This window comes from Octopus sinensis, linkage group LG4 (assembly GCF_006345805.1).
Source record: "Octopus sinensis linkage group LG4, ASM634580v1, whole genome shotgun sequence".
NCBI classification, from domain to species: domain Eukaryota; kingdom Metazoa; phylum Mollusca; class Cephalopoda; order Octopoda; family Octopodidae; genus Octopus; species Octopus sinensis.
The window spans coordinates 21,950,776-21,971,034 of record NC_043000.1 but is presented as its reverse complement, the minus strand read 5'-3'; the positions used below and the strand labels follow the sequence as shown (position 1 = coordinate 21,971,034).

The following is a 20,259-nucleotide window of genomic DNA, read 5'->3' as shown; positions in this document are numbered from 1 at the left end:
AAATAATTTGTTGCTTGTGCATGACCTTTGTTCTCTCCCAACCGCCTACCTCATGCTGTCTATTAGACCAACAATCTCAATATAATTAAAGACTAAGAGTTGCAAGTAATATAGAGTGGAGAAGCAGGTGAAATAGCGAGTAGAAGAATTTTTAGGAATGAAACTGGGGGGGGGGGGGGAGGGGGAGAAAAGACCCCTACCTCCATTTCCAGACAGACAATACCGCCTATATCAAATATAGTTGGATAATCAAGAAGCTTTTAATGAACAATTAACACACTAACATTTATATGTATGTATGGTTGTGTGTGCCCACACACACATGCATGCCAGTTTGTTAACTTTATTTTCTAAAGCATATATTTAATTACTATATATAACTGGAGAATACTCGTCATAACTTATATTTAAGAAATAGGAAAAGATAATTAGCTTAACTCTTTAGTCACTAAAAGTGAGCACACATCCTTTCTTTATCTTCTAAAATGAGACATAAATAGTCATTGTGTTATTGTCAACACACAATTTCACTTGATAAGAGCAGCTATAGCTGTGAGCTTAAATTCATTTTGCAACATGGGTCTTTGTTCAATCCCCTTATATGTCACTTTGAACAAGTGCCTTTTTCTATAGCTTTGGGCGGTTTAAAGTGTTTTGAGTGAAATTTGTTGAACAGAACCTGCCAGAAGCACCTGCTTTTCAGACTGGCATAGCGTACGTGTGTAAATATATATGTGGATGTGTATTTATGCTGTGTCTAACTTTGGCTGAAGGATATAAAACATCAAGAAAAACAAACAAAAACAGAGGTTTAGGAATAAAACCTATTGAGATCCTCCAACTTACTGACACTCCTGCCACTTTCACCGTCAGAAATAGTGAACCAGTGATCGACTCATTACAAACCTGTAACCAGGTCATATAAAATACATAAAAATAAAAATGAAATTCGTTTTTGGAATAGTGAATTTAGAAGCAAATAAAGCTATAAGTAATAGCACGTAAGTATTAGGATGCAGAAATCTTCTGGAGAGAAAAAAGGACAAGGACTGCCTGTGGGACCTGAACCCACATTTGTAGGCATGACAGGTGTTAGCATTTTTGAACCCATTATTTACAGCTTTTTGTGCTTTGAAATCAGTTATTCCAAAAAAGAATTATTTCATGCTTGCAAAAGTTTATAAATTCTTATATCAAACAATAAAATGTCATACAATGTCTGATATTGTTAGTGTAAATTTTGTGTTCTCTAAATGTTCTCGGCTATTTCTTGCCATGTATTTATCCTTATTACTGTAATGCATTGAAAAAAAAAAGGGTCCTTAAGCAATTACAAATCTAAATTTGAATTTTTAAAGCTGCTGCTGCAGCACTATGCGTAAAGCATAGCAAGCATAACCATGGAGTTGACCTTGAATTAGATATATCAATCACTGACAGTTATGAATATATTTCAGAAGAGGTTCTTTTGATATAAACACAGTGAACATCAGGAGGCCACTGCAGATTACAAATGATTCATTTCTTTTCAGCATTATGACTGAACATTTTTTGAAGATGCGCCAATATATTTATGAAACACTATCTTCCTTGATGTCAATAAGTATCATTCCTGTACATATTCTTTACCTCATTATGTAAATCGTTTTGAAGTTAAAGTATGTGAAGTGGATTATCAGTTTCAAACCTTACTACAGGTACTATTGACTCCTCTACAAAGCATTTTACTCTCTCCTCTCAACGCAATGCAACTGGGAAGGATTGTAGAGAACAGTAATTGTGCTGGCCTTGCCGCGTTCAGATCAATATTTCACTCAAGTATCAAGTTGTCATTATTTCAGCCTTACTCTACAGATACGAAACACAGATCCTATATTGTTAAGACAAGAAACAAGAGTGCTTCATACCAGCCCAAGCTCTGAACAATCATGAAATAAAACAGGAGAAATATGACACTAATATTTCTGCCCCCGAGAAAGCCAAAGCCAACAACTTTGAAATCACTGTCATCAAGCATTGGTCCAGATGGACAGCCTATGTAAACTATGAGTAAATTCCCCATGAGCATAGCACTGGCACACCTCAAGGATGTCATCTATGACATTACAGAATCAACAGACTATGAAGTAGACCAACATCAACTCAAATACCTGCAGTGAATTGAACACTTTGGCATAAATCTGTAGCAAAATTGTTTGAAAACAACTCAAGTCATGCCCACCTCCATTCACCAGTTGTAACTTGTGTAATCACATGGATTCAACTTATTTGTTAATTCTGGTGAATAAGAGAGGAAAAGAAGAAAATACTTGGCAACAAAGAATAGCTGCTGTTGCTACTGCTAACCTTGCATGTATGTGCAACAGTGGTTGCAGTAAGGTTTGAAAATGATAAGCAGTGTGACTACTTTGAACTCCCAAACAGATTTTCTCTTGACTAGGTACAGGGGTGTTTTAATTTCACACACACACACACACACATATATATATATATATATATATATGAATAAAAGTAAGGAGAAATAACTGAATCATGCCTATACTATTGATATTTGTTTACCAATCTTCTCAAAGATGAAAAATTATCAACCCCAAAACACTTAGCTTGCATATTTACCACTTAACAGAAAATATAAAGTATGGGGTACATGTTACAGCAACAACTACACTGCCAAAGACTGGATTCCACTTTTAGGGACAAAATAATTCAGTTCCCAAGTCTATAATGTTCAAGTGAAACCAACAATGGAATACTGCTGTTACATCTATAAATATCTTAGACAACATTCCCCAAATAGGTGCTGATCAGATCAGTATAGAGCAGGAATCAGCAACTTTTTTTTTCAAGAAGCAGGCAGCATGAGACACAGCTCCTCATCAGGCAGGATGAGGTAATTTCTTTTTGTTAGGCACACCATTAAAGTCCCTTGGGCTACAAGTTGCCCATATCTAGGATGAAGCCACTTGTCAACGCATTCTAACCTTTGACCCAGACAGTTTCCACACTACATTTTCTATTTACTACGATCATGGCAATTACTGTTCTGAACTATCTTCAACTGACTCACTTGTCCCTCTACCTCTTGCTACCCACACAATGCTTTACTCGCCACCAGCATTCTGGAATCTGTTCCTTGCAGTCATCAATACAATTCAAGGACATTAATCGCATTGATCCCAGACCCAACAATTGAAATGAAGATGGAATGTTTATAACTTGTATAGCTTTGATCACAAGTCTGCTCAACCAGAGCTGGTTTGGAGCCAAACAAGCACCTATTTTATTCACTTCAAAAAGGCAAAAGCACAAAATGTCCATTAAAACCAAATTGTAAACAAACCCTAAACACTAAATCATTCAGTTGGTTCTCTGAGATGCAATGACTACTGAAACCACAAAGTTACATACTCATATAAGTTGGTCATTGTTAATTTAAATGATTTTCAATATATTATTAGTACATTTTGATCTTAATGGGATTTGTAACTAAAATACCAATCCCTTTACATCACATATTATATACATACATAATTTGTTAATATTATAAAAGAGAATATTAGTGAAATAATAAATAATTAAAAAATATATACAACCCAAAAATATACAAACACTTTTCACTGGTCGAAACATTCACAGTACAGCCCATGCACAAACTACATCTAAAACAAGGACAACATTTAAAAGAACCTTAATCAATACCTACTAAACTGACCTGGTATATTCGAGACATCTAAGGGCTCCAAAGCAAAGGCCTCATCTTCATTATGAACAAGTGTTGTTTGTTCTCCAGAAGTACCAGTGGTTTCATTGACTTCACTAGTAGTTTCAGGTGCAGGAGTCTCAGGCTCTGTAGGTGGAGCAGCTTTTGCTTCAGCTGGTTGTGGAGCAGCTTCAGGTTCTAAAATGAAATGGGAAAAATCAAAAGTTATTATAATGTTTAGCAGACAACAGCATTCACCAGCATACAATCTGTTTGCTGATTCTTATAAACAAGAGCTGGTGCTAGTTTCATCAGATTGGCAGCATAGCTCTGAATGTGGAGACACAATGAGGCTGAAACACAGCAGTATCTTAAAGTACCCTTACAACAGTGAATTGTGTTATGAAAACACAATCTAAGAGGAGGTGTTCTTCAATAATGCAAAACAAATAATTAGATACATTATTTACATTTGATGGATATTTGTCCTCATCTTTGTTGTTAACACAATGTTTCAGCTGATATACCCTCCAAGATGAGGACAAATATCCGTCAAATATAAATAATGTACATAATTCCTCATCTCTTAAATATAGAACTAAATTATTAGATATTCATGTTTGAATCTTCACTGCCCGGTGTGCATCCATGAATTATGTTCGTTTATTCTAATCTCTGTTGTGAGGTCCTTCTCTTGCAAGCCAGCAGGTGCTGGTGCCACGTAAAAAGCACCTGGTACACACTGCAAAGCGGTTGGCGTTAGGAACAGTATCCAGCTGCAAAAACCATACCAAAACAGACAATTGGATCCTGGTGCAGCTATCTGGCCTGCCAGCTTCTGTCAAATCCTTCAACCCATGCTAGCATGGAAAATAAACATTAAATGATGACGTTTTCTATGAACAAGAGCTTGTGCCCTCGTTAGCTTCAGTGGTTGGACAGGCCATCTTAGACTGAGGAAATACAACAATATTGAAACATTAGTGTCTCAGAGGTCCCATTACATGGGTAAATCATTATGAACACCCATCATTATGCCCTCCATAATGGAAATCAATTATAGAAATTTGAATTCAAATCTGTCAGAACATTCAAATACACACATTATTCTTATATAGAAAAAAACTAGCAATTCATTCTACAGTGAAATATGAAATAGTGATAAATCAAAAATTATACAAATATACATCATAAAAATTAATGGAAAAATTCATAAAATGCATTAACATAATAATACCTTGAGGTTTCTCGGTTTCAGTTACAGGTTCTTCAGGTTCCATACCAACGTCAGTTACAGGAGCATCTTCAAATAATCCACCAGGCTCCATAAATGTATCATCTGAAAGATAGGAAAAACAAATCGTTATTAACCTTTGGTAGACCTAATTTTGTAGCATTTTACACAATTATCTACATTTATTCCCATGAAATCTATAGTTTATGACAATAATTCTAGGGATTGAATTCATTCTACAGCAGAAATTGTCATTGGCCAATAAAATGTTTAGATATAAATTTTGGCATGTATCCTTGCTATGATAGATCAACATCAATATTTACATAGAAAATTGATGATGATAATTATAAATAGCTTTAATTAAGAACTCTAAATTATAAGAATTACATCAGGATTAAAAGACGAACAAATTGGAAATCAAGTAAATATAGCTATAGCTTTTCTCATGCATTTATTCACTGCCATAACTGAAGGAGTATAATACAACCATTCCAATTAATAACATTACCTGGTGTACACACAACATAATAAAGCTATAGTAGTAGATGTAATATTTACAACTAAAATGTGTCTGTATGCCACTGACCACCCACTTACAGATGCTAAAAGAGAACCAAAAGAAACTAATATATGGAATTACCGAGAAATTCTTGACCAATTTCACCTCCAAAATCATCATTGTTGCCATTATCATCGTCGTCATCATCATCAACTGGAGCATCTAGAAAGTAAAATGAGAATAGATTTGAAAGAAAAGATTCAGAATAATTTCACTATGAGTGCATCCCAATTCAGTTATTTGTATTAACATAATTTGCATTAAATTACAGGCAGCTGTACTGGTTTTATCCACTGTTTTGGCTAATCATGACGATATTTCAAGAGTAGTATATACATTTAACTTTCACTGTATATTTCTACTATAAATGTAAAAATCAATTTTCAGTGATCCATTGTAATATTTGTGTTGTATTCACACTTGAATTCCTTGAAATAGTAATTCCTGTGCTCATGCACACTGGCCTGTATAAAACTGATCACCATTTATTTTAGAAAGTTTGATAAAACAACTCAGTTGACAAGTTCAGAAGAATGAAATACATATTAATTCTTACCTATGTCTCAAGAGAGCTCATACATGTTATTGATCCTATCATAAATGCACCCAAACTGACTTTTAATGGTTGTGGTAATAATGTACGACCTAGTTTTTGAAAATCTTGACTGAATAGTTATTTCACTATCTCTCCATCCAAATTCTTGATTATTCTCACAATTATTATAACCTTTAGTGTTTAAACCAGCCATAACTGGCCATATCTGATTTCTCTACGAATTCGCCAAAAAAATAAACAAATCACATTATTGAATTCTTGTAGCTTTAACCCTTTCGTTACTATATTTCTGACCAAATTACACCCCTTATGTGTTTCAATTAATTTCTAACGTAATCATAAATTTAGTCTGGTTTCATTAAACAACAATAACTTTTTTATTTATCGATATATTAATCTGATTTTTGGAAGATAATTTAATGAAATATTCTCAACCAATTCTATACTATAATTTTTGTCACAAAGTGACTCTAATTGCAGGTAGATACAGGTAAATTCCACAAAATATAAAATTATTAAAATTTTGTTCAAACATCCCTATAGAAAATGGGTTATTAGCTAATATTCAATTGGGTATACAACAAAATTTTACGATAGAATTTGTTATTCTGGGTAACTTTCTGATACCCATAATAATATTTATGGCAAAATAGTCTTAATTTCATTTAAGGTTGTGGGAAACAACAAACTATCCTTTCTTTCGCTTTGTTTACGTTTAGCGTAACGGTTCGTTTTCGCCGTAATGATTTCAAATGGGCTCATTCGAAAAAGTAAATAAAAATAGCCTAAGGTTTTACTCTTCTGGGAAAGTCTGTGGCTTGATTCAGTTTCTTCAGAAAAATCACCGAAAGAAACAGTTTTTAAATTTTCACTCCATTCAGGTGCCAATTCGTTTTCTTTATCGCTATCGGAGATCTCAGATTCACTGTTTTCACTTTCGGAAAATGAAACATCAGATTCATTATCAAATTCCACATGCTTTTTTTTTTCAGTCATAGGAGTTAGATTTATGAAGGTCTTCAGTAGAAAATCCTTCGAATTCTGACTCGCTACTTGATATAATGAAATTCGTATCCATTTTTTGTCAGAATTACAAATTTTGAAAACACAATAGGAACAAATTTCGGAAAAAAATCTCCCAAAATTCACGGAATTAAAATTACACTTCGATTATTGTACAAAACTGTAGTTGAACTGTTTACGAAGTATAATACGTGTTTTCACGAATGTACTGAAGAGATTTGCTCTGATATTCTCATTTAAATATGAATAGGCGGCTTTGGGCGGTTTGGTCTCATAAACCAAAATTTTTTCGGGCGGTTTGGTAACGAAAGGGTTAAGATAATTCGAGATAAAACCTTTCCTGCCTTTATTCAAATAAAAATATGGTGAAATTTTGAAGACTTCTTGGTTTTTTCCAACGTTTGAAGAGAAGTGTATATCTTAGCTTTTAATGATATGGCGCCAGCAAGTAGTGATTCCAACTTTGAAGGTTTTACTCTTCATGATGTACAAAACATAAACGAAAACAGTGATTTGTCTTCGGACGAATCATAATGACATTTAGAACCTTTGTCGGATGGAGAAGATTTTGATAATGAAAATGATATTGAAAAGCATTATGGCAACATGGTTGAAGATTACTATATCAACCAGAATCCCCAATTTCACAGAAAAGACTAGTCCACAATATGGCCTACCTCCCGATGCTCAACTATCGAACTATTTATTATTATTTTTTTTACTTAAAACATTTTTTGAAATGGTCATGAGGGAAACAAATACCTAGCACATAATTTATATTTGTGGAAGACCCGATCCACTGATATTGCAGAAACGCAAGCTTTTTTCCTATAAACATTATGTTTGGTACCAAGCAGCTTCCTCGACTGTGGAACTACTGGAATCCTGATATAAGGTATGGTGATCCATATATCGCCAGCATTATGTCTAACTACAGTAAATTTATATATTGTAAAAAGCCTCTGAGAGCTTTTCTTCTAAAAGACACAGAACTGGAAAAAAAGCAAAATTAACTGAGGTGGATGTCAGAGAAATTGACTTCCATAAAGTAGAAAAAATAAATGGAAGGAAAACCATTTGCAGACTGCGTTCGCTGCAAAGAAGAAAAACTGCAAAAGGATATCAGATCAAGACCTCATGTGTTCATCGTGTAAAGTGCCCTTGTGTAAAGGGTGCTTTCGACAATTTCATGATAGAAATATGGCATAACTATATTTTGTTGTTTGATAGTAATACTATTATATTTTCCTTTCATTTTATTACAAATAATATGCAAAAGTGAGAAATACATATTAATTTTCAGGATGTTACACACCTGTATTCACCTTTGCCTCACCTGTTAATGAGCATTTATTTTATTAGATGCATTCTGTTATCTAAATGTATTCATTAAATTGTATAAGAGTACATAGCCAATGGTATATTGAATAGTAAAAGAGTTTTGTACTTTATTTTCAATGAAAATGTTTGAATGAAATATAGAAAAAGAATAAAATCTTGTACTGATAATACTTGTATTTTAATTAATTCAAATTAATGTACCACATCTTGAAAAGTGGCAAAACTGTTGGCAGTTGACATCTGGGATAATTTTACTAATAAATCAAACAGGTAAGATGCATTAAGAATTTCAATTTTAGTGTTTATCCATGTTATTGCTTTTATACTTGTTAATTAAATTTACCTGCCCATAGAAGTAAAACTTAATCAGCAAGATCAGCTAAAATTACATAACTCTAATCCACTGGTATATAAGCACCCACCAACAAAATTTTAAATCTCTATGTAAAAAATTTAAGTCACAAGTAAATATTGTGGACAATAAGTCACAAGTAAATATTATTGAACCCGAATAATTCAAAATAACGTGAACAGATAAGCATCACATTTGACAGATTAATCTGAACACTAAAGGGTTAAATATACAGGCAAAGTATTTTCATTATATGTAAAATCATTAAAACTTACCCATAAAGCTAGGTTCATCAAGTTCATTGGTGACAGGAGCTGTCATGTCCACATCTAATGATTTCTCTGGCTCATCAATGCTTTTTATTTCTTCAGGAGCCCGAGGACTGGTAATGTCAGGACTTTTGAACAAAGACTCTTCTAGATTTGTGGCGTCTCGCAGTATTTCTCGATCATCAAACCCAACATCACCTATTAAAATACAAATAGAAAAAAAAAACAGGCTGAGTTAACAAAGTAACAAGGAATCTACATTATGAAGTCGATACCCATTGTTGTTGAGTTATAAGTGTCCGACATTGCTTGATGCGATATCTGAACTCAGTGAATTTTGGGAGATTTTTTTCCCTCTATTTTTTCAGCGTCGATTTTTTTTCAACTTTGAAAATGGATAAGAATTTCATGCTACCAAGCAGTGATTCCGAATTTAAAGGTTTTTCAACAGAAAATATAGAGATATCGAGAAAAAGAATGAATGAGGTACAAAAGCACGTGGTGTACGAGAATGAATAGGATATTTCTGTATCCGAAACTGAAAGCAGCGATAGCAACAGCAAGACGATTTTACATCGGAATGAAGTAAAAACTTTTAAAATGTTTTTATTAGCAATTTTTCTGAAGAGATGGGGTCCATCCATAGTCTTTCTTAGGAAGCAAAACCATTGGACTTGTATAAAAATCAGGCATTAATTCGTCCAGTTTGAACTTCTTGCATTCCTTGTGAACCCTACCAATAATATGTGATGTAGTCCTCAATGTTTTTCTCTATGTTCAGACACTTCCAACGTGTTGCACAATGAGCTTTTTTCACTAAAAATTTTACACAATATACCTATTGTGCCATTAAAGTTTGTCAAGGTTTTCTTGGGAGTACATATTTACTGTTCTGTTGCTGCCAGTTTTCATCTCCTCGTCCTTCTCTTTACATTCTTTCACAAAGATTCGCTTATATCTTCTGTAGTATGCTTTGAAGGTAACCCCTTTGTCAGGTTCGTATTTAACTTTGTTATGGAATTTGCGACAGTCTGGCAGGAACACTTTTTCTAATGACTTCAGTGGTTGCAGCATTTGTTGCTCGTGTAGTTGTATCTGCTGCTGTTTTCGCAACTTGAGCAAACTTGCCAACAAATTTTCCATACTTTTACGATTTTTTGTAAAATTCGCACACCAACATTTTGAGTTCAACTCTTTCTCGAGTTTATTAATTCGTTACCACTATTACAATCTTTAAGATATTGGATTATTGTAACGCCCAATTCGGTGTACAGTATACTTAGTAAAACCAGTAAAGACATGACGATTGCTGACAGCCTACTACGCACTCTAGTACTTCACTTTACTTAAGTGACTAGGCTAATGAAATACTGTGTGTACCCTAATTACTAATTTGCTACAATAAGATAATTAACTAGATACAAAATTCACTAAGGATGAGATCAAGAATACATCCATTTTTACAGCATCTTTCCATCCATTCAAGTCCTTTGCTGTCTTTATTAAGGTCAGCCTCCATCTTTCCATATCTTCATTGTCAAACTGCTATTTTCTGTACCCACAGCAGCTCAGTCTTCTCTCAAGCAGACACGTGATTCTTCTTATACCCTGTGTTTTCTCTCAGTGCAATATTATTTACTTCTTTTCAGCATATCCTCTGGATGTTTCATTACCAAGCAACATCTTGTCTTCCTTTAGAGAGATGCCCCTTATTCTTTCTTTGGATACCTCTCCTCTGGAACACCCACTTCTACTGTTAATTTGGACAATTAAGTAATGGAAACTACCAACTACTTCTAGGTAATTCTGTAAGCATCTGAAATTATATTATTCTGCAGGTACTGTTATTACAGCAGTGCATTTGTAACATACAACACCTTTCTTTTATTGATCTTCACATGATGCCTACTGCAGCTCTTGTACACCCATATTTCACATTAGGTACCCTATATGGCATTAATATTGAGCACAGCCACTTCTAAAATGGCAGTAAAGTTTCGGTTTCTTTCCTTTGCTCTGTTAGGTTTCATAGTCTCTTGATTTTGGGTTTTGCTTTCAAATTTGGAATTTCTTCACTATTTCTTTGACAAGTTGAGCTATGGATGATTTGTGAGAATATCTGTAGTTGCCTTATTAGGAAGACAGCAAGAGTTGCATTAATCTTGGAACAAATTCAGTCTGCATTTCAAAGCTAATCTTCTTTCCAATTAGCTGTACTTTAATTCTTTGTTACTCTTCTGCTTGCAAAAACATTAAAATGACCTCATAATCAAAAAGTTAGGTCAAACTAGAACATTTCTCTTTAGCTAATGTAATTTTGAGACTATCTGTTGAATTTTAAAATTAATTAACCTGCAACTAATCATATACAAGTATACATATATACATACCAAAGCCATCATCACCAATCAAAGTGATATTTCCATAATCTTCCCGCATCGTAATTTCTTCAGGACGACTTTGATTTACTGAAAATTGAGCTTGTACATTGATTTCACTGAAAGAGTATTGAAATAGAATTAAATTGTATCTGAAGTTATAACAAGAGAAACTGAAGATTATAAAATGCAAAAATATGTCATAATACATTTGAAGTTCACAGGATAAAATTAGTTTCATATAGCACAGTTATCTTTAAATTTGAAATAGAATTCTTTTACCTTTGAAAACAGAGTTATGCATAGCAAACCTAAAATAATCAGAGATTCTGCATGTTAAAATATTTGAGAAAATGTTACAACAGGAAACTAGATACCTATGTTCTGATAGCTCTCGATATAAAATTCTTCATGACTGACAACTACGGTACACAAAATGTCCTTGCTATAGTATTAGCAACAAAATGGCTTCTTAGTAACAGGCACTAGGCAAATTTAACTGTGCAATCATATATTGCAGTTTATTTCAATAGATGCAGCCAATAATAGATTTTCCTAGATGATTACAACACTTACAGAAGGTAAACTAAATGAAATTCATTGACTGCACTTTTTAGTAAAGCTATACAATTAAATATTTCTACTTACTTGAGGTCTGCTAGGGTAGTATCAAAATCATGAAAATTTTCTTGTAAGGTGATTGCAGCTACTGAAGCTTCTCGATTTTCTTCAGGAAGGTCAACTACCCCAGGACGAAAAGCCATCTTGATTTTAACAAAAGCTTCATTACAATCAGCTAAAAGATATTTGGCTTTTCGAGAATAAATACGTACAACTCCCAAAAGCAAGTGGCCTGATGTTCTTAATGCCATTTTTACCTGAAATTAGAAGAAGAAAAAAAGAAAAGAACATGAATTTATTGCTAATACATGTACAACTAATGAAGAAACTGCAGTATTTTGGTATGGTTAAATTTGGTCCCTATGAATTGAGAATTTATTTGATTGACAACACTTGCATCATTAATGAAGTATATGTTGCTCTGTGAAAACACTTCTTCAAACTAAGAACACCCTTTTCATAGCTGTTATGTCCATGGGTGACAAGGCGACCTATATAAATTTACTTGGCTTGCTAGAAATACCAGTTAAACCACATCCTAAAGAAAGAACACATCAGATCATGTAGTCTTCAATACCCTTTAAAACCACAGGATGGTAACAGTTGGAATGCTTTTGACTATCCTTGACCAGTTTATTTGGGAGAGCAACCGCTAGGTATCATTCATATTGCTACAACTGCATGCTGGACAGCAGTATCAACATAATGGGTAAGTGAAGGTACAGCTGTTGGTTATCAAACAGACCACACAATAAATATTTGTCCAGATAACTATTCCCCGATGGAATAAAGACTGTCTTTAATCAGATCCAAGGTGCTCAGTTACAAGTGCTAACGATAATGATCCAATTAGAAATGCTCACAAAGTTTATAAGGAAAACACAGATGCAAGTATTGTTATGGTTTGCTAAATCAAAACAAGGCATGTTTTAACAACAATGTATTTATTATAAAATACCTATCATAAAGTATTTAAAAACAAAATACAGGGTTACTATTAAAACAATGATACTTATTACTAAATTCTTACACTACTAACACGACATTAAATTATATTAATCCATTTTTTATAATGTAAAAGAAAAAGACAATAATAATCATAAACAATGATTAAATTATTAGTCAGTAATAAACAAAACATTGTAAAATATACAAAGAGAATAGGAAACTTACCTTAGGTTTGAGAATAGCTTCAACACTGCTGTCAATATTTGTTTCAAAAACATGTGCCTTTGTCAATTTCTTGTCCCAATGGGCCGCCAACCAAATTTTGGCCAGCGGACCCTTTTTACTCAGTACAAAATGGGCGTAAAACATTGTTATTTTTCAGTAAAATCTGAAACAAATTGTAGAAAAATATTTGATCATTCATGTTACTATGTATTAAAAACAAAACAATTATTTCGTTGTCCGTTACCGGCACCACGAGCGCAATTAATGAGCGTGAAAGGGAAATAAGTTTTGACCAATAATATACGCTCTCTCAGTCATTCAATCTTGTATTTAACCAGGTGCTAGGTATTGAATGACAAGTAATTCTAAACGGAATTGTCCTGAGTTACAATTTAAAATAAGGGAGGAAAAAAATCTGCATTTAATGGGGGCAGGGAACGCCGCTGATAGTTCGACATCTGAAATGGTTGTTCGAAAACAGATATTGGCACTAAAGGGTCAGTTAATGCCTAAGAAAACTTCGGCGGAGGTAAAGAATACGCACACCACCCGTTTTCGGCGCAACAAAAACCTTAAACCTAAACATCGGGTGTGCGTACTCTCTCGCCAAAACTAACAACATACAACATAACAAACAAGTTAGATTGTCCCCCACACTACCCCTCAAAAATTTCACACATTTAATCTAAATCTTTTCTACATTAACGTTAGAGCGATCACACGAGAAACTCCTCCTCAGTACGTATTTACCGCGCCAAAATGAACCGCACATTTGTATGTTTTAAGAGTAATGAGGGCACAGAATACATTTCAAAGTATTCTTCCCCGTTTCCTTTGAACTTAATTAAGATAATTCTTATAAGTTTTCATGCTTACAATTAAGAAATAGAACTAAAACATTTCTTAAACGGTTCTGTGCTAATTGCCCAGTATGACCAGAGCACTTGAAAATGGTTACACTAATTGCTCGTTGAAGAGGTCATCCAGTATAATGAAATACTCTTGGAGCTCCAGGATCGGGAGTCTGGATTTATACTTTTCACATTATATGCTAGGAACATCCTCAGCCCCAAAGATCTGTGTATTTCTAATGCCCCAAACGCGATTTTGTAACGATGCAAGGGCGGTACACTCGTAACTGAGGGGTGGTATGCAAGATTAATGGCGACTGGCTCGCTGTGCTCAATTAAGCACGCTTAGTCTAAACTTGGAGCAGCCAATATTCTGGAGCCAATGGGCTCCATGACGACAGACTGTATATACTTTCCACGGAAACGAAGGAAATGTCTTATTTGGGATTCAACAGTCATCGATGCTTTCGCTAGTTGGGGGATTTCAGATTAACCCCACCTGACTGTACTGGCGTCCCTTTCAAGAGGGCATCTTAAACTACAGAGAAACCGAGATAGACTCCGGCTTAATAGACATGTAAACTCGTGACAACTGACACACCGTCGGTTACGACGACGCTCCCAGTTGATCCAAGAAATAGAGCAGCCTACTTGTGAAATTAACGTGGCTGAGCACTCCAGACACACGTACTTAGACGTACGTGACATGGTCGGCCCTTTGAAATACAGGTACAACTCATTTTTGCCAGCTGAGTGGACTGGAGCAACATGACAACACGCTGCCAGGTATCGAACTCAACACCTTACGAACTTGAGCCGAATATCCCAACCACTTAGCTACGAGCCTTTACAAGCTCGCGACAAAATAATTTACTACTACTCTCTTAAAACATCGCATTTTATCCCTGCTGTAAAACTAATAGTCATAGTTGAGCCAGGTAGAGAAAAGTAAGTTTAATCTTATTACAACGGGTGATATGAAATCCATTTCACCGGTCTCACGTGGTCAAATAGTGGGGTCGAGCGACGCGGTAACGAAATTCTGTAAATACCGTAATTTACTTGGTCACTATATATTTCAACCAGCGGCATGTGATCCCTCAACTTTCAAGTTTATATCCGAAGTGAGCCTGAAGTTTTCACGATTGCTATTAACCATAGGCTTTCAACTGCAACAATGAAGGGCAGTTTCACAAGTATCCTTCCTTCTCTGTTCTGCTGCCATAGTATAATGCCAATTAACGGTTATCGATTCACTCAACTAGGAATCCTACGCTGCTTAGTGACATCACAAATTATACAGTAAATTGCATCACAATTATTTTTGGTGAAGAAAAGACCAATTCCAAGTTAGGTTCGATCGAAGAGGTCTATGATCAAGGCCAATCTATTTATGACCAACACGTAATTTTATTAAGCAAGAACATGCTTCAATATTTCCTCATTAAAACGGCATAATTTGGATGAGATATGATTGATAATTTCTTTAGGTCCAACGACCGCGTTTATGGTACTTCGGGGTGAGGTGAGGGGAGAGGAGAGAAAGTTAGCAAGCAAAGCTTTTCGTATCTCATAACATTACAATATTCCTTTTAAAATGTTACTTAAAATACTTTAAATAGCCATTTTGTTTACGAAAAATGTTTAAAAAGCGAAAACAAATTGAGATACACTGAAAACCAGAAAGTTATTTTAGTAACTTAAAACTGATTTCAATGTCTTAGATTTGTTACCAATCCAAGTGAGACTGCTACAAAGTCACGTAAAAGAAAACCCTCACGCATACAAGAGGTTCTAACATCCATACACTTCCCCAAACCATCTGTCACATAGGAGAAAGAAATCACAACTGGGTTTACAAGTTGGGTACCAAATAAGCACCAGCCAACCATATTAGATCAATCGTTTTGACTGAATACTTTCCTCTTAATTCGAATGGCAAAGTTTATGGAAATGTGATAAAACCAATTATGGAGACACAGAATCTATTTTCTTATTCCAATTTTATACACCTAACAGTTGTTATGGCAAATTTTTTATTATTCAACGTGTTTTCTATATATCTAGAACAAAAATACTGAAACTTATTCCAGTTTACATAATTAAAAAAAAACTGCTCGATCTAAATATTGTAAGTATACTGGATACATACATACTAGGATGCAAAATTACTTGAAATCTGCATGTTTGTTTATTATGATACAGGAATATGTTAAAAAAATTGGAAACGAGTGACCTACACACCTATTTTATTGAAAATATAAACTTGCAAATAATAATACCTCCTAATACTATTTCAATGTCAGTTTCAAGATAAAAACTCTTAATTTTCGAAGTCAGCATGATAAAATTAATTTTCAGTGACTGAAACTTTAAACATCATTTCATGACAATGCGATGACAAATAGTTTAGATGACTCAATTTATAAAGGGGGAACAGCGAAGAGGGAACTCTATCGGGATACAATTACCAATTATTGATCAAAAGAAATAACAAAGATCAAATTATTTTCATCTTACCTTGAAAAATAAGGAAATCGATGCAGTTAATTGAACATTTGTTTGAAAAATAGAAAAAAAAATATGTACTTATAGGGAATTCAAGCTGCTTTTTTAAAAAGAGGGTTATAGAATATCATGTTGCCGCTAATGGGATCGAAAGTAGAAAGTTAAAGAGGGGGAGGGGGTAAAAAGGGAACCGTGAGGCTTTAATGTTGAGGAAAATTAAGCGGGAATCTATCTTGTAGGCTCGCATACAAGCTGACAGCCAATCAACGTCTGTTTGAGTGAGAGGAGCTAACCGCGTCATCATATAAAAAGGTAGCGGCATCGCAAGTGGCGACCAGTCATCGTGTGTAAGCCGTCATGCAAACATCAGACTGTCATTAATCAATAGAGCCAGTAAAAATGGTTGGTCTCTGTGAGAGTGATCTCCCATCAGTCGTATGACCCATTTTTAACGAACAGACAGCTTAGCTTGAAAACTCAACAGGACAGACATTATTACGAATACTGGACGACGATGACGAGAAACTTAGTATTTTACACAAGATATTTCTCTCTCTCCGTACACTATTACACAAGATATATTTGCCTTTCGAATTAGGAAAATTCACAAAATGCTTACGTGTAAAGAAAATTAGATATAAGGATCTGAGAAATTAGAATATTCAGAAATAAAGAAAAAAAATAATTCCAATATGGAAGAAAGAGTTGCAGCAATCAATAGCAAAAGAAATCTAATTTCTATTTCGATTTCCTTATTTTAAATCAATTTAATTCACTGAAGATAAATAATAACAGCTGATTAAAAAAATCTTTGATCTATGTATAAAATAAATTTGAATTCAGAAGCTACTAGTGAGCGGTATCGAATTGATACGATTATGGATATATTTCCAAGTATTTGGTGGTAAGACTGATGAAAATTATACACAAACACGCTGGTTTCGGTTATGATTATTATTATATAATTGTTTGGGGGGAGAAAAATGCATTAAAAACCCAATATTTAATAGAGCAGAGTGTCTAAAATTACAATATTATGCCAATCTGTAAGATGAAGATAAATTAGAGCATAATCACGCACATCTTTGCTGACATTGAATTTTACACGTATCTAATCATGAGAGAACATTCGACGTAAATATGGAATAAATTCGTCAAAGAACTATTTTTTCTCTCGTTTAATTAGGTTTATGATAGGCATATAAATACTTTATTGATGATAACACACCATTCCTACATCGAGAAGAAATTTTTTAAAATTTTTACCTGGCTGAAGTTAATTTAAAATATTGAAAATGGCTAAGTTTCAAATATAGACAAGTAAAAACTGAATAAATCAAAATTATTTTCAAAATTAAGCCAAAAGTGTATATGTGCGTGTGTGTTGAGACAGAATGAACTAAAATATTTTTGTGTATGTATATATATATGTGTGTGTGTATATATATATATATATATATATGTATGTGTGTGTGTGTGTATATATATATATATATATATATATATATATATGTGTGTGTGTGTATATATATATGTGTGTGTATATATATATATGTGTGTATATATATATATATATATATATATGTGTGTGTATATATATATATATATTATATATATATATATATAACGTGTGAAGATAAATATGCTTGTGTGTGTATACATGAAGATTATATGTATAGATGCATATTATATATATATATATATATACACATATACCTTCCGCCAAAGGGAAATATTAAATATAGATGGAGAGATGAATAAATAAAATCAATAGCAGCAAAAATGTGGGGTTATTTAATAATAAAAAAAAGCCCAATTTAATCAAAATAGCATAGGTAGAAATGTGTGCAACAATTTGTATTTATCGAAGGCAATTTACTTGGATATAATTGAAATAAACGAATTTCTCGTTATAGCCTGTGAAGAAGGGACGGAAATAAATATAAATGCATGTGCAGCTTTTAAAATAAATTGGGAAGGAAAGATAAGATGCGGTGGTGACAAGAAAGTACGCCTCAACCAGTAGACCAGCGAATACTATATATACACACACACACACATATATATATATATATATATATATATATAAATATATATACCTATATCACAGGGTATATACCTATCTATCTATCTATATATATCATCCACGCATACCAACATATATATACACTGTTTAGAAAACAAATTGTTACTATATTAAGCATTAAAAACAATAAATATACTATAAAAAATAAATCAGTCTATTTTCCTGCAACCTATCCAATTCAGAAGCTATGTTACTTCGCGTTAAAGTAAATAAACGTTCGGCCCAGAAAAAAAACCAACTCTTCTCTCTGTACTAGACATATGTTTATCAGTTAAGCTGGCCAACCAACCGATGGACTAGTTCACGAAGGACCCGCAAGTTTTCAGATAAAATATCAGCAATGTATAACTGGCGCTTACTTACCCGATTGTCGATATGCAGTTAAATCTTCGTTATCTAATTAACAACATTCAATCAACATGTATAGTAAAATCCGGCGGGTGATTGCTAAAAATCGTAGCAAAAAGCCACATAATTAATAACAGACAAATTTCATTTTCCAAGATGGCGTCCCTTTTGTTTCCCGCCCAAACAAGCAGTTCGAATAAAGTCTAATTACCGTATATACCTCCGACCAAGAAAATAGTTCCGTCAGAGTGTTTTAATTACTTCGTTAAAGTCAATACTGACACGGCTTATTTAATCTCGTTAAATCTTAGCGAAATAAAATCCAGTAGAATTTATAAAGACGGGATGAAGTTGTTTAAATTTTGTGTAATGCATTTAAAAAATATATAAAAAAACCAAATTGAAATCCGAAAACACAGACATTCATAAGTGCGAATTAATCCTTTTAGAAAGAAGAAACGAGGAGTAGAACGAGATTTAGGTCAACGGATCCCTCTTCTTAAATCACTTTCTAAATTAACAACTGGCACCATTTTGAAACTATTGCTTTGTTATTAAAAATTAAAGTTGGGTGTTACGAAAAAAAATTCGATCAAGGCCAAATTGTATAAGTAGAAAACGATATTCTTGATAAAATTCCCGAAAATGGTTCCGCTGTGACTAAGACATTACTTTAGTAACGCAGAGCCTCGTTTTTGAAACGATTCTTTTTAAACAGGCCCTGCCCATGGAACGCCCTTTAGATTGAAGAATAACTTCAAGGGAGAGGCCAAGGGATGGCTTATATAGTTGTTAATGAAACTAAGAGATGGTTATATGCAATTTATTTCGGAAGAATCAGTTTTATTAAACATTTTGATTATCATATCTATATATATACTCAAACATGCAAGCATATATATGTGTGCATGTATGCGTATCCCATATCTGTAAATTTCTTAATTAGGGTAAATAACAGATATCCATATATAATTATTTGAGATTCTTCATTAACTTAATCAATAAAAATTAACGCGTTATTTATGTAAATAAATAATATGTAGTTTTACTTTAAACTGTTAACATTTTTTTAAAAATAAAAAATAATCAATGATGATACGAAGTCTTTTACGTCATCTAATCAAGTAAATCTAATCGTGAAAAGCTGTATAGCTTCGTATAAACTAAATATTTTTTTAGAGAAAATATTTTTTCTTTTTTAATGCAACACATTTATGGAAACGTTCCGGACCACAGTTTTATTCCTTAAGCCTTCCT

At 33.6% G+C, this 20,259-nt stretch overlaps 1 protein-coding gene across 3 annotated transcripts in view; it reads right to left on the bottom strand.

Annotated features, from left to right (window-relative positions):
- Positions 1 to 19,676, bottom strand: part of LOC115211098 (double-strand-break repair protein rad21 homolog) — a 28,451-nt gene extending 8,775 nt beyond the window's left edge. Inside the window, exons 1-8 of one of the 3 annotated variants that reach the window (XM_029779989.2) lie at positions 19,018 to 19,676; positions 13,210 to 13,372; positions 12,064 to 12,293; positions 11,428 to 11,534; positions 9,044 to 9,235; positions 5,578 to 5,658; positions 4,938 to 5,039; positions 3,704 to 3,898 (exon numbers count right to left, since the gene is read on the bottom strand). In XM_029779989.2, coding sequence (XP_029635849.1) covers positions 3,704 to 3,898; positions 4,938 to 5,039; positions 5,578 to 5,658; positions 9,044 to 9,235; positions 11,428 to 11,534; positions 12,064 to 12,293; positions 13,210 to 13,353 — 1,051 coding nt within the window. In that variant the 5' untranslated portion in view covers positions 13,354 to 13,372; positions 19,018 to 19,676. Of the gene's footprint in view, positions 1 to 3,703; positions 3,899 to 4,937; positions 5,040 to 5,577; positions 5,659 to 9,043; positions 9,236 to 11,427; positions 11,535 to 12,063; positions 12,294 to 13,209; positions 13,373 to 16,580; positions 16,606 to 19,017 lie in introns of those variants that run through there. The other 2 variants (XM_029779991.2, XM_036501889.1) reach the window with 2 other exon arrangements.
- Positions 19,677 to 20,259: the final 583 nt, after the last annotated feature.